This window comes from Acomys russatus, chromosome 15 (assembly GCF_903995435.1).
Source record: "Acomys russatus chromosome 15, mAcoRus1.1, whole genome shotgun sequence".
NCBI lineage: Eukaryota > Metazoa > Chordata > Mammalia > Rodentia > Muridae > Acomys > Acomys russatus.
The window spans coordinates 50,542,183-50,565,092 of record NC_067151.1 but is presented as its reverse complement, the minus strand read 5'-3'; the positions used below and the strand labels follow the sequence as shown (position 1 = coordinate 50,565,092).

The 22,910-nt window shown below is 34.2% G+C and overlaps 1 protein-coding gene across 1 annotated transcript in view; it reads right to left on the bottom strand.

The window, feature by feature from the left end:
* Positions 1-22,910, bottom strand: part of Fstl5 (follistatin like 5) — a 483,380-nt gene that overhangs the window by 100,312 nt on the left and 360,158 nt on the right. Inside the window, exons 8-10 of the mRNA XM_051156911.1 lie at positions 22,209-22,370; positions 18,771-18,905; positions 1,979-2,005 (exon numbers count right to left, since the gene is read on the bottom strand). Of these exons, the coding sequence (XP_051012868.1) occupies positions 1,979-2,005; positions 18,771-18,905; positions 22,209-22,370 (324 nt within the window). The remainder of the gene's footprint in view (positions 1-1,978; positions 2,006-18,770; positions 18,906-22,208; positions 22,371-22,910) is intronic.

The window sequence follows — 22,910 nt, the reverse complement described above, 5'->3', positions numbered from 1 at the left end:
AGTTAAAAATGAATAAGGATATTTCCCACCTTGGCTAAAATATTTTCTTTTGTGTTTTTGAAAGTTACCCTCATTTTTATTATGATTTTCAGTTAAAACAGTCTTCAGTCACTAAGTCATATTAGTACATGAAAATAATATTTTTATTATGCTTACCTGTAGCAAGACTCACTTATATATAAAGCCCTGGGTTCAATTCCAAGAATAACAGAAAAATACGACTTGCTTAATGTTTCATTTTTATTGTAAAGATTTTCTGGAAGTGAAGGTGTCAACTATTTTCAGGCAATAGTAATAAAGGAGAGTGGACTACCTCAATAGTGAATCAGGCAGAATTATTTATATTATGGGTGCCTTTTAATAGTTACCTGAGATAATTCAGTTAATGAATAATAATAATATTAATATTACATTATCATTGTGAATTTATTATCATAAATTAATAATGATGACATTTATAAAATTTAAAATATATGGATTTTTTCATGAACTTTAAGTTGATTCCCAGACCACAGATTTTAAGAGGGAGTGCCCAGCATATGTAAAGTGTTGTGAGCAGTAGCTCGCTCAACTAAGAGATAGAACAGTTCATTTAATTTCACTAAACGAATTAACAGTACATTTTCCCAACAGTCCACTACCAGAACTGGCTCTGTGGTCGCTAATCTCGTGCTCTGCAGATGTGTTCTCCAGCTCAATGAGTTGACATATATTCGTTCATGTTCAGGTCAATATTTATTAGCTTTCAAGAGGAAATATAATATAAACAAACACTTAAAGACATGTCAGTGCTGATTTCAGCATTATTGAGCTAATGTGCATTTGAAGGTGAAATATTCAAGTTGAACAAAAGGGGCATGGTAACAGTAGAATGACTTCAACAATCCATTAGGGAAAGAGCTCATGGAGAAGGCTTGAAGAGCCTAAGGGAGAAAGTCAGAACGCCTTCTCATTGGCAACAGAAGGAAAAGGGCATTTTCCATAGTCTCTGTGACTAACTGAAGAAGACATTAAAAATTGTAGTCATGAGTTTTATTGTATAATATTTATTCAATGTTGATTACTATTAAAAGCCAAAAACGGGCCTACTGAGTACTAGTAACAGTTATACTTATTTCAGAAATAATTAAGAAAACCTATATAAAGAGGCAGGCTTGTGTTCTGGAATTAAACTCTATTTGAATTATTCTCCAACACTGTAACTCATTTCTATATAAGATAATATAATCATTTCAAAAGAGGGTTGTACAATAGTTATTACTCTGATTAGACCAAGGTTTGCTCTGAAAAGTATGGTAGTTGCAATTGCTTTTTACTGTCTTCACCTACTTTTAAGTTTTAAAACCACTTAAAACTTTTTTTTTTTTGGTTGTTTTGTTTTGGTTTTTCGAGACAGGGTTTCTCTGTGTAGCCTTGGCCATCCTGGACTCACTTTGTAGACCAGGCTGGCCTCGAACTCACAGCGATCCGCCTGCCTCTGCCTCCCGAGTGCTGGGATTAAAGGCATGCGCCACCACTCCCGGCTTTAAAACCACTTAAAACTTTAATAATAGAAGATTATGACTATTATTGATGAGTCACAGTAACTTGAAGCATGCTTTACATTTACTTTAGGTGTGTGTGTGTGTGTGTGTGTGTGTGTGTGTGTGTGTGTGTGTGTGTGTTCACATCAGGAAGGGGCAAAAGAATATCCTACAGAAGTTGGCTCTCTCTTTTCACTGCATGTGTCTGGGGGAACAAATTCAGGTCATCAAGTTTGGTTTCATGAGCCTTTACCTATTGAGCCATTTTGCTGTCTCATTCAAGTGATAACTATTTTAATAGTGCTATGTGTATACTAGAAAACTATAATGCAAGCTAATACAATATTGAATCAGAGTGAGAATGCGCCCAGTATTGAAATGAATAACGGTGTGCAAATACAGTAAAAGTCAAACAAAGAAGTCGCAACAATATAAAAAATAATTGAATTTAGTACCTTCTTCCCTCCATAATATGTTAGCTACTGCAGCATGCCAAAAAAAGAAAGAGAAGAGAAAAACAAATTTAAAAAGTTAGTGATAGTCATGAATAACTAGCAACGTGGTTAAATATCAGGGCAAAAAGTGTGTGAGTGGTGAGGTGTAGTTCAAAGTCTTCCACAGCTCAGCAAGAAGTAGATTTTGAAGCAGTCAGGTTTTTGGAACAATGATTTTGGAACAGACTAAGAACAGTTTTATATCCCTTAAAATAAGAGAATATTTAAGCTCTTTAGATACATATACAGAGAGCATATGTTGGTAGTTAGGAGTATTGTATTAGTTGACAGTGTAAGTTCACCAAAAAAATTATGAGCTACACCTAATGAAGCAGAATTCTGTAAACAGTTTGTATTTATTTTTGTAATGTGCATTCATTTTTTTTAAAATCACACATAATGACAATATATGAAGAAACATGTTGCTGATTTCAGGACAAACTGCGTGTTTGTGAAAAACATGTTTATTTAATACTAAATAAACCATTAAAATTTTAGGACAAAAGTACCAAAAAATACCATTCATCTCTTTTATAAGTATAAGCTAACAGTCTTCATATTTTTTGTGAAAAAACAATACAAATTTAAAAAGGTTTAAGTAACAGAAATTGCTTATATCTCTAATAATTCCCAGAGTGTTTTGACACTTTCATTTTTCTAAAATCAAATCCATGCATGTGAAGCCAAAACTATTTATTTGTTTTCAGGTTTTTGTTTGTTTGTTTTATTGAGCCAGGATCTCACACTGTACCCCTGACTGCCTTGAAACTGGTCTGGTAGCTCAGGCTGGTCAGAAATTCTCAGTCTACATTCCTTGGATTCTTGTGTGTTGATATTACCAGGATGAGCCACCTTGTTCAGCTAACAAATCCATTCCACAAGAAATGGGAGTCATGTTTGTCAAACAGGGTAGTAATGAAGGAGGTAAAAATAAAGAATGACAAATTCATATTTTTCTGGAAGAACTAGAGGACACTATAAAACGTTTTTCACACCTTAACACTAGAGTATATTGATGATTCCCTGTTATAAAAATGTGGAGTACATCAAATACTATGCTCGTTTTCTTAATATTATCATAATTGTTTTCAAGACTAGGACCATATTTATGACACAGATAGAAAATGTTCAAATATTACAGAATTTTAAAATGCACAAACAGTGGTTAGAAGGGCAGTACCCTGGCAGAGTAGCCACTTAGCAACACTCCCTATCATTACCATAGTATATGTATTTTAAAAATCACTTTGACTCTAATTACTTTAGTCAAATAACCAAGATCCCTTCCTTTCACTTCTTTCCATTATTCTTTCAATAGAGAAGAATTTTTGTGATCCATTCATGAGCATGTGATACAGAAGAGAAAGGGTCCAGTGTGCTCACTCATTTACACTAGGATATCCAGTCTGCACTTCATATATTCCATTTTGCTAAGTTCCAGAATATGGGTTTCTACCATTTAAAAAGTACCATTTTTGTTTCTCTCATTCATCAGTCTAAATATGTTGCAGGGATTAGGAAGCAGCACAAAGCGATGTGGCTCTACAAACTTCTGTCGGTTGTTAAGATATGTGCCTTACACATGTAAGGTGTGTGCATGTTGGCTGTGGCATCTACCCTTTTAGCTGATTCCATTAATACCTATTCCTCCAAATAGTGTGGCTATTTTAACAACCTTTTATAACATTTATTAATTAAGATATAATTACATCACCTTTCCCTTCACTTTTCCCTCTCTAATCCTGTCCATATACCTGTTCTTACTCTCTTTCAATTTGATGAGCTCTTCTTATTATTGTTGTCACATGCACATAGCTATGCTCAGTCTACATAATGTAACTTGTGTATATGACAAGGAAGAAAGGCCATTTGGTATTGGATAACTGATTGGTATGCTCTTCTCTATGGAACTGTTTCTGCTAAAGGATTTCCTATATGTTCTCAGATGCTCCAGAAACCGTTCGGGGAATTCCTCATTGAGTTGCTTCAAGTGGATGATCACTGCTATGTGGCTTTTTGCAAACAAATGTGAATAAAATATACTAAATTTGAACACTTAAATATAAATTATAGTGCATTAATATGCTTCAAAATTAGTGATCTGAAAATGTGTTTGTAAATAATATGAGCAAACGTCATATTTACATGACCAACTCATTAATCCTATAAGTGTGGTATTAATGATTTGTTTTTAATTTGATCTTATGTATTAAAATGGTTTTATTCAGTTGCAAATATATGTGTTCACAATACATTCGTACACACATGCAAATTCTTTGTAAAAATTCTTTGTAAAATGTTTTTTTTATTTACATCTATCTTCTTGTGTGTGCTTTTATTTTTCTCATTTTTTAACCAAAATCAAACGGGATTAAGGGATACCACAAAGTGATGGAGCTCCACAAACTTCTGTCATTTTTAAAAATATTTCTATTAATAGGTAAAGTGTGTTATGTACAACTCTAGCAACTGGAGAATTGCCTTCTGTCAGGATGAAAAGATAGTCTCCTCTAAACTTATCTTTTTATCAGGCACATGGAAGGCAGTGACCTTGAGATAGATGTGGTAGGCACCATGTAAAGGCAAGTGTGCCCAAAGGCCAAGTGGGAGCACTAAACACTTTAGAACTGGAGTTACAAATGGTTGTGCTCTGCCTGATTTGGGTGCTGGGAATTCAAGAGCAGCAGGTAGTTTTGATCTTCTGAGCCACAATTTCAGCACATATGAAGTTACATGGTGTAGCACTCAGGAGGCACAGGCAGGCAGATCACTGTGAGTTCAAGACCATCCTGGTCTACAAAGTGAGTCCAGGACAGCCAAGGCTACCCAGAGAAACCCGGCTTTGAAAAACAAAAAGCAAACAAACAAACAAAAAAAATACAAACTCTTACATCCAACATTATGTCTTCCTGAATCTACCATGAGATGTCCTCAAGTAGCATAGTTTTAATAAATGTTTTGTTTTATTTTAATATAGTTCTATTATATTGCCTGTAGCTACTTAATCTGGAAAGAGACTTTAGATTAAATAACTTGCATTTCCATAATCTTACAAAATACTTAACTTACTTTGTAATATGACATAAAAATTATCAGTTCTAAACCCTTGGACAATAAGCTTTTCTTTTTTAATTTTATACAATCTCTTTGTCCAGAAATTTTGGGTGATCAGTAGAAGTACATGGGTCAAAATTAACACTTCTCAATAATCATATTTGTCTGGATAATATTAATGCTTTATAGTTTTGTAGGTGCCCAACTCCATGTTTCTTAATCTTTCTTTCTTTTTTGTTATATTTTTTTCATATTACATCCAGATTGTTGTCTCTTCACTTGTTTTTTTTTCTTTTTTTCTGTTTTTCTTTTTTTACATAGACTTTTATATTATTATACATACATATGATAAACTACCTACAGCAAGAAATGATCAGGAATCATATAAATGAGACATTCATAGTGTTTTGGCTATTTGTATTTTTAAAATTATACACCTCACAGCTCAATACTTAGTTACTAAATATCTTGAATATAAGAATACTTCAGAACATTTTAAGTATTTTCTATTGAAAATGAAAATTAACAGGACTGATACCAGGCATTGATATTTTTATTTTTATTTATTTTTTTGAATTTTTTATTAATTTATTCTTGTTACATCTCAATGGTTATCCCATCCCTTGTATATTCCCATTCTTCCCTCCCTCCCATTTTCCCATTATTCCCTTCCCCTATGACTGGTCCTGAGGGGGATTTCTTCCCCCTGTATATGCTCATAGGGTATCAAGTCTCTTCTTGGTATGCTGCTATCCTTCCTCTGAGTGCCACCAGGTCTCCCCCTCCAGGGGACATAGTCAAATATGAGGCACCAGAGTTCATGTGAAAGCCATACCCCACTCTCCACTCAACTGTGGAGAATGTTCTGACCATTGGCTAGACATGGGTAGGGGTTTAAAGGTTTAAAGTTTACCGCCTGTATTGTCCTTGGCTAGTGCCTTAGTTTGAGTGGGACCCCTGGGCCCAAATCTGCCTATCATAATGTTCTACTTGTAGGTTTCTAGGACCCTCTGGATCTTTCTACTTTGCTATTCTCCCATGCTTCTCTCATCTAGAGTCCCAATATGATATTTTTATATTTGTTATTAATTTTTAAAAATTTATTCACTTTATATCCTGATTGTAGCCCCCTCCTTTGTCACCTCCTGGACCCACCTTCCCTCCATCAAACACTTTCCCTCCCTGCCCTAGTCCTCAGAAAGAGGAGCCTTCCTCCCCTATATCTGACCTCAGCCTATCAAGACTCATATGGTCTGCCTGTGTCCTCTTCTTCTGTGGCCTAGAAGGCCGTTCTGCAAGGGGAAAGTGATCAACGTATTAGGCCAGAGGCTGGAGAGATGGCTCAGCTTTTAAAGACTATGCTCACAACCAAAAAAATTCATTGTTTTTTACTGATTTCATTTACTTTATATATTAGAGGGTTGTGATTTTCTTTAAAGCCGTGGGTCTCATATTTACATGCTCTGTGAGGCAGTACATTTGTAAAGTTGGAATATTATTACAAAAGCAACAATAGTAGGGCAGCTAGTGACATATTACTGTGCTATAGTACAAAACAGCTGTTTCCCTTGTCTACTCCTGTGTAAACTGCCTTGGTTTTCCCTAAGCACTTCTGTTCCTTGCCTTTCTTCTTGTCTGGAAGCTTAGAGTTTTTAATGTCTGAAAGACATTTTTTTTTTTTTGGATAAAGTGCATTTGTATGAGCATAACACTTAAGCTAAATGTCTTATTGTCTGCTTTCTTTTTGAATTTAAGAAATTGACTTAACATTTGCATTACCAAGCAAATGTAAAAAGAAAAGCTTAAGATAAAATTTTAATGTATCTAAAAATATGTATGGTTAGCATTATAGGACATTAAATTTCTCTCAATGTTCATATGGGAAATGAAATGAGATAATTTTACATGCTATTTTTAGGCTAGAAACTACATTGTCTACATCAAGTTCACTGCCTTTCACTTGCCTGATTAAAAGATACATTTAAAGGAAACTAATTTTCTTTTCATCCTGAATGTAGGCAATTTCCCAGTTCCCAGAGTCCAAATCGGAGCCTTATAATAACAGCATCTAGTGTGTCTATTGGAAGATGATCATAAACTGACCAGGAAATGGCAGCCCCAGGTTCAAAGTAATGGGATAGGATAATCCAATTTTTGGGTTGGAGGGATTATAATAGGCATGTCAGTAGATGGAGAGTAAAGAAAACAGACACCATAATATTGCATAGCAGATGGAGCTGTGCTGTATAACCTGGACTCTGGAAAATAATAGTCTATGTAAGGCAAAAATGAATCTATGAGAGGGGGTAAGTAACTGACTGTCTAGTGTAGGCTTTCAGATACAAGATAGGAGTCCACCACTGACTACTGCATAAAGTCAGTTTAGAGAACTCAGAAGTTTTAAAGTAAGAAATAATTTATTAAAACAGGGCAAGTAGTAACTGGCAATTAATTGCATGTGAATAAATCCCAGATGAGGTGAGAGTGATGGCTTTGTAAAAATATTGTGTTGAAAACTACATGATATATAGTGCTACTTGAAAACAAACATACAAAATATGGTGGCTATATCATGGTTTCAAAAATTATCTAACCTACTGGTTTGAAAAAATAAACTGTGTGAAATAAGTATGTATAACCAAGTCCTTGCCAGCAGCTTTTTAATAACAGTATGGAAACAACATGGATGAGTGGTGCCAATCCAGCATCCCATCAAAGCAGTATGTGACATCAGTAAGAGTGAGTGTGTCCTAGACAACATCCTTCCATGAGCCACTGTCACCTAGACTGAAATGGGCTGTGGGGTCAGCTTCTAAACAGGCTCACTGGTAAGGCTAGTATCTTGATGCTGGATGAAGGCAAAGGCTCTCAATTATTCACTGTCCCTCCACCCAGTGATTCAATGTCCTCTCATTTTGTCAGAGAGCTTCCTCTAAAATGAATCATCTGAAGCTATCAGACAAAGGTCATAATGATCTTATAGCCCATCTCTAAAATCATTCTCCTATATCCAACCTACACAACTGAGACCTTCCCAGCCTCTGTGTTACAAGTGATTTCAAGCTTGGGCAAAGACATTAGGTAAATAAATGGTTAGGAAGTCACCTTGAAGCTCAAATGTTTTAGTATAAGAAAAGAAAATTTATGAATATATATTAGCTAATACCCACAAATTCAGACTGCTAGCATCCAAATTCCCCTAGACATGGAAATTGTGGGCCCACCATGGTCAGGAGGGATGGATAAGCTTTCATCACTCAACTGATTGCTAATGGCAAGCAATAAGTAGTAACATTAAGAAACACATATTCATGGTAGACTATAGGTAGACTTGGAGTAATAATGTCAAGGAACTTGCCTATGTACTCTGTCATCATGTGCCAAGAGACAAGATTTCATTGTTTGCTCTTCTAGAAAATACACCACAGTGCTAATAGAACCAGAGAAGTAAATTAAGATGCTTATAAAATAGCTTAAATACTTGGCATATAATAACTGTTCAGAAGATACTGTGAAGATAAGTGTATTACAGGGGGAAAAATGCTCAAGATGATCAAGCTAATAAAAATATGTCAAAACTGAAGCACTGCAGAAATGTATATTTTAGTCTAAAAACATGACATCTCTATTTCTTACTGGCAGAGACATAAAAGTATTAGAGAAACAATAACCAGTTGGATATGAATTAGCATACATGCTAATTAGTAAATTAAGTGTTTCTCTAAAACTGATGCTTACACTATATAATTTGGTAAAAGGCCATTATTTATAATATTATTTACTACTGAACATTTATTTCAAGCTCCGTACTGGTTAAACATGTCTTTAGCTTAGTTACCTAACAACATAACTCTACATACAGGTATAGTTATATAAAAACATAACATCTAAATAATATCCATTCTTTAAAGGAAATGGGCATTTTTGCAAATAATTTATCAAGATTAATACAGATTGTTATATATTTTGAACAGGGAGTAACAAATTGTAATTTCAAAAACAATGAATTAAAGAGACTAATGCTTTGCCATTTTGGCAAACACAATTTATAAATTAGCAAATTGGCTTAACCTTACAGTTATAAAACAGAGGAGAGCGAAAGGGTACACGGTCAACAAACCATAAACCGGACAGTCTCTGAAGTAGGTTACAAATTTTCCTTCTAGAATCATTAACAGATACAACAAGGTAATAACAAAAATGCTTTTGGCGTCATATATGTGACCCATGTTCATATGGACAAAAGCATGTCTTGCTAAAAGAAAAAGCTGATTATGAAGTAACATTGATGAACTTCATTATAACATATTTTTGAAAAAAAATGTATTGGATGGACTGTGAGAGACAAATGAGACAGCATTTGCTTTATGAGCAATAAATAAGATAAAAATCTAAAGGGCTTAGCTTACACACAATACATGTGTAAATGTATATGGACACCTATACAAATGTACAAATGAAACATTTGCATATGTATAGATACATTCATATTTTAAGCAAAATCATGTACCTAGAAACATCTTTGAAGACAAAGATACTTTGCTTATGACTGAAATATCAAGAAACTTGAGAAAAACATAAGTCTTATTGTAATAGCTGTTGATAAGCTCCTGAGAAAAAGACTCGCATGAAATGAACAAAGTCTAAGATTCCATTTTTACCACATGGAAACACTGAAATAGAATTATCTTGGTTTTCTATATAGTGCATACTGCATCCTTGGTACTTGGGAGGCAGATGCAAAGGACGTTAGAGACTTCTAAGGACAATCTTAGCTATTCAAAGTTACATGTGTCTAAAATTTGAGGACAGGAGGACATCTTGAAAATACAGCTCAATGACAGAAGTCTTAAAAAAAACATGCACAAATTCTCAGTTTTGTCATTAAACAAACTGGGTAGGGCTTTTCTCTTTGGGCCATAAGTTTACATAATGTCAGGGAAACATAAGCTTCAGCGGAGCCAAAATATACTTCATTAGATTCAAGCTGATAACAGAGAGAACAGCGTCTGCTGTAGAGCTCCGCAAACCGCTACATTGGGCTTGTCTATGTAAAACCTTCTTGAAAAACTGCAGGAAAAACTAGCTCAAGTCATGGTCAGTCATGAAAATTTTAACACAGGGTATCCAAGTCCAGGTCATGCTTAATCTGCATACATTAATAATCAAATTCCACATTAATTTTAGAGATGACCTTCTATGCATAAGAAACATTGACCTCTAAGACTGAGTAAAATGGAGACAATGCTGTCCCACAAATTTACACCAACAAATTAGAGGCTGTGGCTTAAATTATCTTTTGTCTTTCCCTTTGATATATGAATGATTCTACTAACTTGGATCCCTACATCATATTCCTTCACTAGAGGATGAACGTTGGAAAGGGCCAAGAGGAGGCCCTGCCCTGTTCTTCTGCAGTTCTCGCTGAGGCTCTCCACTCCTTTGCCAACTATGCTCCCAAACAATAGCATCTGAACTAATAAGAAAACAATGCAATAAAGTTGCTTCATCTACTCTCGACACCACAGGGGGGATGAAAGTCAGGGACACCCAGCAGTGACACTCCAGCAGTTGTCTTTATTAGGACAGACCACAAGGGAAAAGGGTAAAGGATGTGAACAGAGAAGACACAGGAGCAAATAAGCTCAGCCTGCCAGCACAGCAGCCTGGAGAGAAGCTTTAGGAAAAAAGATCACTGGTGTCTTCTGCAGAGGTTTTCAGTGCAATCACTTGAAAGCATACAGACTCCAGAAATAACGTCTTATCAGGCATAGTGTACAAGATGCATAAAGAGTTTCCCCTCAGTTCCTATATTTCTCACAGTCATACTATCAGAAGGAAAATGACCACAATTTAATAAAGTTATAATCTCATGCTCTTGAAATATATTTCAAATTTCAAGAAGACTGTATTGTGTGAATGTAAACCATAAAACAAGAGCTTAGTTACTTTGAACAGTAATAAAATATCTAATATTTAAAGTAAAAAAATTAAACAAAGAGTTGTACCTTCCCTTCTAAATATGAGGCAAGTAATTTATTAAATACTTTATTTTAAAAGTTTTTGATACTAAGTGTAAAATAAGTAAACTGCTTTTTACTTTAAAAAATCTTATATCCAGAATATAATTCTGACAATTGCATTCACATAGTGGTCTTTAATCCATTATTTTATGCTTTCCAATAATGGTAATTGCAGCTGTGAAAAACTTCTAATCTCTTTGCATATACTGGATACTACCAAGGGTTTCAGATCACCATGTTCACTAGATATTGGTTTCTACAAAACCATCAATGACAAGAACCTGTGTCTTAGTTAAATTAAAAAATATAAAATAGCATATACTTTCATGAAAATATAATGGAGGACAAACAATTGGAATTAAGACAATGTTTTGACAGTCAGTTGATGAGTTGGCCAACAACTTTTCTTTAGCTTTTACACAAAATGTTTTCAAGTGAAGTCTATAGCCAAAACTATCCCTGTTCAAGTTACACAGGAACAAGGAAGGTTGCAGGTAATTAACCTCCTAGGCTTTGTCACAGCAGCCTCTTACAGCTTAGGAGTATCTTTAAGTTCATGATGAACTAAGCAAATCCAAGGGGCTTGAGATATATTCAGTCCTTGTTTTTGTATGCTTGTGCGTTATGTAGGAAGGGCTCATGTAAAAATACTGATTTTCTTCTTAGAATCCTAAGTAAGCTAATAAAGAAAGTTGTAGTATATTTTTTAAATTACATGATAGACAAATAATCTTTAGAATATGGGCATAAGATAACCCAATTGTGTACTATAAATCCATATTATTGAATTACAACAGAAAAGCATAATGAGTTTCTAATACATAGGTTCGTGGAGATTAAACAGAAAACACACACTCTCTTACTATGATGGAGATTAAATAATAAAAACGATAACATATTGTTTATATAGGCACACTGATTTATCTGATGTTTCATTTTTATTATGGAAGATAATGCTGAAATTACATTATAATATTAATAATAACATAATCACAATTAGTAAATAAATAGCTGTACTATGCACCTATGCATATACACAGACTATATTCTTTATGTGACAATGATATATTAATAAAATTGCAATGTACATTTTTTCCAAAGTATAATCTCAAGCATGTGAATTCAAACTCTTTCCATTGGAACATGTTAGAGATGTAAACCTAAATTTTTCCTTCACTCTTTGCAGATTCACTTTTCAAATTGGTAAGAATGAGAATTAATAGACTCATTAGAGAGATAGTGATGAAAATGGAGAAGGGCCATTCTATTAGGGATGTAATTGAAGCACGAATTAGGTGTCTGTTGTGATATTTAGTATTTAAAACTTCACATATACTTCACACATTAAAACATACATGTAGTTGTAAAATAAGGGATGTAGAGTAACCATCCTGCCTGGCACATTCCCCACAGTCCATCCTTTCCAGAATCAGAGTCAAGGATGGATAATCTGTGTTCTGCACATTCAGAAAGAGACCTCTACCCAACACAGTCACTGTTGAATAAGTCATAGGCTAAAGTGATGTACAGTCTGAGATTTATGCACATGATTACTAAAAGTGCATTCCATACGTTGACATTTCAAAACTCAGGGAAAGTGTCTCATTCTGACCTCTCATATCAGTCTGGGTATTTCAAAGCACATCTTTTGTATACTTATATTATGTCTTAATGATTTCTTTTTCAGAGAACTCTTAGAAAGTTATGAAACACTCATGATTGTAACTTTTTAAACTTAGGCACACAGTTATGTAGCAAGAGTTCACTAAGCTTATTGCAGGTTTTGGAATTATAAAATCTCAAAAGGAATACCTCCATATCTCTATACCATCACTAAAAATTTCATTGATTTTAGAATATTATCTAAGAAATGTAAATTACTTTCTATGCTTTTCACTATATATATTTTTAATAAACAAAAAATGTATCTGTGATCTCTTCTAAGCATCATTTTTGGCAATTTTGTTCTATAATATCTTTTGAAATTTTTGAATGTAATTTCAAAAAAAAAACAAAACTTACTTTTTCTGTTCATAGCATTGTATATCTTTAAATATAAATGCATGTAGACCTACATCATTAACTTTAGTAATACAGTGTGCTGCACTGTAAAGCGCTATCCATTTATTTAATCAATTTCTTACTGATGGATGTTTAGATTCACTAAAGTACCCAAATCAGGACTTCCTGTTATTGCTCATATTTATTATTTGCTTTTATCAAAATGTTTATACAGAGATATTTATATTTTACAATGTCACTGTACAAAAGTTAATTTACTTAGCATGCCTAAAATTACATAAATAAAATATGTCATTAAATACTAAATGTGCTTTGTGGAATATGGCATTAGGCTAGTAAACTTCAAGTGTGCAATGTATATATATAAACTTTAGAAAAAAAGTAAATTAAGAAAGATTTTTTTCTCTTTTTTTTTTAACAAATCAATATAAGAGTTTATTTTTCCACACTCATATTTCATCTATGCAATGACCAACCCTCATCTTTACTAGATAGTTTTTTTTTAATTTTAACTAAAGCCTAATAAACATGTGTAAATTTCCATGGACAATAATGATTTCTCATTGCCTACAATTGCTAAAATCTGCCAATTTAGTAACATTCAGAACATATCCTACACAATATTACATGATCCCATGCTGTTATCATATAAAAATGACCACATATTAGAAACATATTAAATTAATATCACTGGAAATAGTATTATTTTTACAAGTATAATTTTCAGATACTAAATGATGAGGCTGTTAAGTTGAGCATGTGATGGTAAATTTCATGGTTTGTGATAATATTGGCCAAACTGAATAACATAAATACTTTAACTTGCGATAAAGATAAAATCCTATATGCTAATAAAAGCTTATCATGCATTTATTTCATAATAAACTTACTCTTTACTTGATTATATTATTTTCATGTAGACAATCACATTATTTAATTTAATCCATACAACCATCCTTTAATGTTTTTCTTCTTTTGAATAAATGGCTCATTAATGTGCTTTTAACACCAGAATCTGCTGTGTCCTAATTTACATGGTGATATTCAAATAAGGCCATGCTTTAAGCCACTTTAAAACTCACCCTCTTCTAAAATAGACAAATACATCCTAAAACTTTGTATATCTTTAAAAGGTTTTGCACAGATAGAGAGAGGGTTCATGGTTTGTGAGAGCTTACTGCTCTTTTGGAGAACCCCAGTTTAATTCCCAGAATTTGTTTTAGGCTACTCATGAACAGCTTTGTACCTTCACTTTCAGAATATCTACTGTTGGTACCTGCACCGAGGTGGACATACCCATGTATAGAAAGAACACATACATATATGTTTTAAATAAACTATAATATTAACTAATATTTTTATGTTTTTGTACAAATAAATATTTTATCTTGTATTTAAATATTTGTAAGTTAAATTACAGTTATTGCAATTTATATGATCATTAATGTATTTCAATATCATATGTCTAAATGATTTATTATTTCTGCAAATGAATCTTGCTGTAGAATTTAGCCCATTTAGAACATTATTATAATGTGACAAAAATGTTGAATTTTTTACAGGAATTTCTAAAGTAAAGATTGCAAAACTTTCCAATGGGTGTGCCACAGGGAACTCAGTGGAAGACACATGCTAGAGCAATGGAAGTGGAGCTAATGTGTGACAAATTCATGACAGAAAAGAAAATACATTCCTAACTGCCCTCTAACAGCTTTGAAAATACTATGACGGAGTGTTACAAGTGAATTTAGAAAAGGAAGCCATTTGGTAAATGGTATTGAGATGTGTGGGCAACCATTTTAAAGCTTATTTACTTTTAAAAATAAAATCTATTCAAGACGCTTACACTTGATTTCATAATAATAAACTTAAATAAAAATATCAACTCTTGTTAACATAGACAGCCACTTTTGTGAAGTTGGGTGGCAGAGGCCAGTGAATCCTTATTAGTGTGAAGCCAGCCTGGTCTACATAATGAGCTCCAGAATAGTCAAAGCTGCACAGAGAAACTCCGTCTCAATAACACAAAATCAAAACGAGCAAACAAAACATATTAAATGTACTTAACTTATATAATCTAACATTACCAACTGTAACAAGGTGACAATGAAAAAGAAAAGGAGATGTCAACAAATGCATCACCATAGCATGTTTCATTATACTCTTAAAATATTTTTATACATCGTGTTCTGACATGATAAATTAGCTGTATTAACCCCATTTCTTCTTAATGGTCTGGGCAGATGTGGTGTAATGCTTGTTTGAATTTGTGTATCCTGTAGCATAAGCACTCCCTATGGCAGACAGATTGCTCTTCATGTACTTTAACCCTGATGGTGCGTCTCTGTCAGCTGCGCACTGCGGGGAGTGGAGATGTGGAAAGTGTATGCCAAACGCAAGATGTTTTCTTTTAAACAGCATATGTCTTTTGCTTGAACCCATACATGTGCTGCGCATCAACCTCTCCTAATTCTTGCTACAAGCAACACACATCCCAGTACGACTCACCCATTGAATCTTAGTTACCACACTTTATCCTTAAAAGAAATTTTAGGGTATCAGTTAGAAGCCCATTTTGGCAATTTGATTGCTCACTAATAAATAAATAAATAAATAAAAACTTGCAGTTAAGGTTTACTTGAAATAAAATCAGGCTCTGATCCTCAAAAGATTGAGGGTAGAAGGTATTTTGGAGTTGTTGCCCATCTGAGACTTTTCTCGAATTTTTCTCAAAGAGTGTCATGATGCTTCCAAATGAACTACGAGGCCACTGTGATTGATACTACTATGAGCTTCCAATCATGTACGACATAGCTGGGTTATAGCTACAAGGCCATCGCTAAACACAGCGTGCATTGTGAGATTTATTGAACAAGTAAATCTTTCTTCAATGTTATACTGTAAACATGAGGCTCCATACCTCACCACAACTTCCAGAAAGAAAGCTGAAGATGAATATACTGCCATCTTCACTGTCAGTTCTTAAGTATGAAGTGTTTGGACTTGCAGCTTTGGCTTTGACTCTCTCTGTGATACAGTTGATTTTGTGGGGTAGAGAAAAATCTTGCCTTTATTTAAAAGATTTCAGTGTTCGCACTAAAGGAAAATATGTGTGTTTTTAGAGAGCAGAGCATACTCTTTTTACATGTAAAAAATATGTTAATTGTTTTCATGTTAGTAAAAGTATTTTATGTACTCAAAGCCACACGCAACCATGTCTGTTATATTTATATGCATCATTCAGTGTAGTAGCTCTGATTTCTATTAGTCAGATTTTCCAGGTTTTTATTTAAAACAAAAACTTACTCACAAGTATCCTGAAATTATTTTGTGTAGTTAGCATAAATCAGAGGAATGCTACTGTTTGCTTAGCAATCTGGTAAGTATTTTTATTAATTCATTCATATTACATTTCAATAGTTATCCTATCCCTTGTATCTTCCCATCCCTCCCTCACTCCCGCTTTCCCCTTCTCCTTCCCTATCTGTGACTGAGGGGGACCTCGTCCCCCTGTATATGCTCATAGGGTATCAAGTCTCTTCTTGATAGCCTGTTATCCTTCCTCTGAGTGCCACCAGGCCTCCCCATCAAGGGGACGTGGCCAAATATGGGGCACCAGAGTTCATGTGAAAGTGAGTCCTCACTCTCCCCTCAACTGTAGAGGACGTCCTGTCCATTGGCTAGATCTTTTATATATATTATCCAACCAACATTTTTGAGGGCTGTGTGGGGTGTGTGTGTGTGTGTGTGTGTGTGTGTGTGTGTGTGTGTGTGTGTGTGTGTGTGTGTGTGTGTGTTGTCACTTCTAAAAGGAAATATTGCTTTGAAATAAGTTTTGATGGTATGGACAAGTTCTTATTTTTCTCTCAAATGCACGAAGCAAGGAAAGATAAGGTGATATGACAGGTCCTTGCATGATTCTTTTGGCTTTCTAAAAACCATGGATAAGTTTCTAGTAAAAACCAGAAGTAAAAGTGCAGGTTCATTACCATACATATGTTCAGCTTTAATTTGCTGTTCAGAATTTCAAGATGGTATTGGGCATCTGAAACATTTCCAGAACCACAGAGACCTATTACATAAAGATGGTTACATTTCTGGTATTTCAGGGACATTGTCACTCAGCTTCAGTTTGCATTCGTCTATAACTGCTATGCACTAACTAGTAAAACTTCTGTAACCACTTTCTCTCATGGGCATTTTTACATGAACATCAAATGCATGGCATTACAAAGAAAACCAGAATAATGACAAAAAAATGTTTCATGAATCCAATCATAAATAAACAAACAAAAAGCAAGTTATCAATTTCTTATAATTAAGTTTTAAGAAAAACAAGTTTAAATGGTAGTTAATGGGGGAAAAAGCAATAAAGATGTTGCTAATTTTGTTGGTTTTCAAGTTGGCTTTTGTTTTTACTTTTCTTCCATAAACCTTTTCTATTTAAATATTTGCTTATAACAATTACTGCCCTTTCCAGAGAATGTACAGAAAACACGGCATTGATAGCCTTGTCTGAGTAGCCTCCTCCTTGTTCACTCACTCCTGAGATCGTTGATGTAAGGGCAGGTAACAAGATGATTCTGAGATACTTCTGCTTTCTTCAAAACTAGGTACAGAGAAATACGACCCCCCCTAAAAAAAATCAGAGACTTGCAAAATTTACATTAGTCAAAGGTGACCAATGAGCAAAGGAAACAGCACTTTCAAGTACATCCAGTCCAGTTCACCAAACTGCCACACTATTGTAAATGTCAGCTGACATACCTGGGCCTTTACAGCTTTGGAAATTTCTGGAGTTCTCTGAATAAAAAAAAAAAAACCTTCACCTGTAGCAAACACATATGTGTTGCATTCATCATTCCCTTTCTGTATCCACTGTCATGGCACAACAGGATGAATAAAATTAACAATTTTGCATCCCATATCACAGGATAGAGATACATTTAAATGTAATCATGGAAAATTGTAAAAAGTTTAAACTGAGAGACACTTCAGTTAGCCTGAGTTCATCACTGCCCAAGAGTGCTAGAAGCCAAACGCCAATTGAACTGCCCAACTATGTACAAGTGTGCTCCCATAAGCTTTAAATGTTTATGTACTGTGTGCTTTTATCCTTATGACAAGGCAACATCATTTAGCACACACCATGATGACAAGGATTTTTACTACTAATAGACACTGGAGCAGGGAGACTCTATTGCAGGGGAGGTCACAACACAGCTGCTGCTTCAATGGCTGCTATGTCACTGGCAGATCCAGAAAGAGGCAGGCAGAGTTAAAATCACATATAAACACAGTGATGATTATTTCTAGGTTTTAAGTCTTCACCAACAGTTTGGGAAAGGAACTTTACAAGGACTTAAATTTTCACACGAGCACACAGGAAGCCAGGGTCTGAAAGATCTTGTTTACATTGGTGTACTAGTGCTGGTGCTGCAGGGAAAGTTGCATCTGCTTTCAAACCTCATCAAAATTATTTTGAGTATTTTAAGATTTCTAGTCTTCCTGAACACAGAAATTGCTTGTTTTATAGTCTGTGCATGTCACAAACTACAAAAGACAAAACTGTAAATATGGTGTGTGTGTGTGTGTGTGTGTGTGTGTGTGTGTGTGTGTGTGTGTGTGTGTTGTAAGTACTGCTCAATACATACGGGTCTTCCTAGCAGAATCTTCTACAAAAAGTGAAGAGATGTCTTCATCCACGCCTGCTTCATTCCTAGCAATGCATGTATATGCTCCTGTATCTTCATAGCGCACATTGCTTATATGGACCTCACTGCCATTTGCTGTGAACAGAAGGCAAATGCAACTTGTAAGCTACAATTTAAGCTTTGGTACAGCACATTCTGATTACATAGTCAAACAGCTCACTGAGCTTGTCCTCATTAAACTGTTTTCTTTCCTTCTTCCACATTTTGAAGATGTGCCAAATTGCTCCAAAGGCTCTCAAGTCTTTGTACATTGTGTTGTCACTCCATTGATGAGAGCTCAGCACTAGCAAATGCAAATACTTTTCCATTTTATTTAATTTCCTATTCCTATATTACATATTAAACATTTCATACTAATAACTACCATCTTATTAATATATGCATTTATAGTTAAAACCCAATATTTACATAAAGCTTTTCAAGAACAAACGACAGAAATCATCTTCACTTAAAGGAACACATGAGAAAATCTGTCATGGATAGAGTGAATTCTTCCAGCAAGTCTATTGTCTCATTTAAAAAGTTTACAGTGTACCACTGACACTAAGAAACTCTATTACACATTTGAAACTACTTTAAAAAGTAGAAAGTCAGATAATATCATAATTGTCTGAAATTTCACCGAAAACTTACTTAAAATTAACTATAACATCAAAATGTAATCATTTTAAGTATGAATAAAATTTTAAATCTTGGAGAGAGAATATTTTAATCTAATCCTTGAATAATTAGTTGAACTGCTCAAAACCAAGGGTATAATTAATCATATGAGACATGCTAGACAAATGCTAGGATTCTTCACATAATCTTTTTTGATAATCTATACAAGTGGTATTTAATTGTCAGATGAGTCTAAGACTCATAAAATGAATTCTTACAAGTAACTCAGGTAAAAGGACTTGACTTTTATGAAAACCATGCACTTCCAAAACTGTGTTCTATTACTATCATGAGTTTTGATCTCTCTTCCTCCTTTCTAGTTTAAGACGATGTCTCTCTGGTGTCTGGTATCTATGCTCCTTGATTCTCAGCCACAAGCACAGTGTACAGTGGTTTGGAACACAACTCTATGTTTCAGTTAGTAACAGTTAAATTGTTGTGATTGAGTTAAAGGAAAGGGTTGGGGATGTTTCCCCCTACCCCCAATAAATAAATTAATTAATTAATCTATCAGAAAATGCACTTTGAATGTGTAATAGCCCCCATAGGCACACGTGTTTGAATACTTGATGCCCACATGGGATCTATTTTGAAAGTTTGTGGAAATTGTTAGGCGGTATAGTCTCTCTAAGGGAATGACCATGACGGTTCATAAAACAGACTCATTTCCTCCTCACTCTTCAGTACCTTACTGCCAGCCTCCTGCCACCAAACCAGTGTTGACATGATGTAATGCATCCCTCAATAAACCCTTTTTCCCCCTTAAACTGCTTTGGTCAGCTATTGCCTCAACAGTAAGGTAAATAATTAATACAAAATAAAACACCTGGCTTAACTTGTCTATCTGAGTAATTTAGATTAACAGCACTTGCACTTGCCTGTAGATACTCTGCCCAAAAAACAATTTGTAGAAGTGATTTCCTCAAGGAGGATGTGATACTGAGATTTGTTTCTATTCTATTTTATTTACTAATTTCAAATTTTCTTTTATTATTTTTAGTTTTCTGTTTCTACTGCTCAGCTGTAGTTTTTCTTATAACTCATCTGAACAGGCTTCTACAGCTGTCCTTCCTTTCACTGTCCATACTCTACACAGTTTTCTCCTGTGTTTCTCACAACTGTGTTCATATATTTTCTTGTTCATTTATCCTTATGCATTCATTGCCAATTTTCCATCACCTCCTCAATGACTCTTATTTAATGATTGTATAAAAATGTATTCAATGTTCTAAAACTCTGTAGAATACATTTATTATTTTTAAATTTTACTGTATGTTATTTGGCTCTTATTTTTCTAGAATTTTTAAGGTTCATCATTAGGCCATGTATTTAAGATCTCTCATATTTTTTCCTTTTTTCTTTTTTCTTTCTTTGTTTTCCTTTCTTTTGTATGTGTGTGCATGCGCATATGTGTGTCTGTGTCTGTGCATTTGTGTGTATGTCTGTGTGTCTGTGTAAACACTTAGTGCTGTATATTGTCCACAAAACTGCCTGGTTCTTGATCTGGCAAATGCTGTAACTTAATTACAGAAAATTTCAATTTGATCTCCAATTTATTCAGTGACTCACTGATATTCCAAAATAAATATTGTTTAGTCTCCAAGTATATGCATTATTTGTGTGGTTTCTCTTGTACATTTTCAGTTATATTTTAGTATCATAAGAGACGGAGGATTATTTCAATTTTTATAAGACTTGCCTTATAATATGATAAATCTTAGAGAGGCTTCCACGGGTCACTGAGACAATTATGTATTTCATGTTTTGTGGAATATTGGGTAGATAACTATAAAATAAGATGACCCATAGTATAAGTAAACTCTGAAGTTTCTTTGCAGACTTTCATTTTTGAGGAAATATTTGAAGATATGAGGAAAATATTTGTCTTCAATTTTATCTATCATTATAAACAAATGGTTTATTTTCTAATTTATGAAACAAATAGAAATTTTCTGATTCCTTATTGTTTCTTTATGATTCACTGTGCATCACCATTCCCCTGTCTGTCTACAAAATGTCCCTCAAATCAATAACTTTCTACCAAAAGATAATATTTATTTATTCCTCCCCCCAAGAATATGTAATGTTCTGTATGTATTACTTCATTTTTAACTCTAATCTCACCAAAGAGAATGCAGTTGGTACTTGTTTTCAAAACATCATCAGGATACGGAGACATACTTTAAGTTTTGAAAAGCCACAACTGACTATGCAGACTATTATACTCAGAAAAACTATACTTGAAAGTAATAAAGAAACAAAAAAGGAAACGAAAACAAAACAATAACAAAACCTTTTCATGATAAAAAAAAACACAGGTTAAAGGTATTTTTAACCACTGAGTCAGCTCTAGTTCTACAGAGAATGCAAGAAATGATTCTTCAGCATGAAGAGGGTGATAAACACACTCAGTGTCACATGGAAGAAATAAACAAGTGGAGAACAATTAATCAAAAGAGGCGTATATTTAAATAGGTTACCTAGCACCAAAATCATGGCATCCTATATCAATCTCTATGACAAGATTTTTATTTACAACAATAAACATATTAGAGAATTTTACCAGTTATATCTTAGATGCAACCATGTTTTAATACTCCCAACAGTGGATGTAATAACTCATTGTCTCACAGTTGCTGTATATTGCATTTTTTTTCTGAAATTACTAAGAAAGATTTTTCACATCCCTTTAACGAAAATATTGTAAGAAGCAGGCACCTTGAAGTGTGAGCTGTTTGGAGAGCTTTGGTGTTATGTCAATTCCATTCTTCAGCCAGCCAAGCTGAGGGTCTGGTATGCCCTCTGCATGGCACCTAAGACTTGCAGTAACTCCAGGTTCTCTGGCCTGACTCTCTGGATATACCCGGATGACTGGAGGAACTAAATGGAAGAGAAAAAAGATGGGTAAATAATCAAAATTGCCATTTGATATTGAGAAATAAATACAAATTAGAAGATGACCTTTTACACATTATACATTTCTATTAGCTCTTATTGTTAAGGTGATCTTTTTGTACACTGAGCGAAGGTTGTCTTGTATTTTCAAATGCTGATTTCTACACGAATCAAGTGAGGAGAGTCGCCACCCCAACACAGAGGAAGAAATAAGTACAGAGACTAACACTGAGAGGTAAGTAGCCACATAGAAGAAGGAGATTAATATAGAGGTTAACATAAGAGCAAGTTAAGAACAAGTCGAAGCTATGCCCACATTTTAACAATAGCTATTAAATTATATGCCATTACTTGGAAATATCCCAAAAGTTGGTGTCTTTTACATCTGTTGTACTATTTGTGACTCCTTTGGAAGAGTTTATGGAGATTTTAAGAGACACGTAATTCCTTGAGGAAGTATGGAGGCCGACTTTGGGGAGTTATATCCTTGTCTCCACTTCCAGCTTTCTCTCTGCTTCGTGGCTG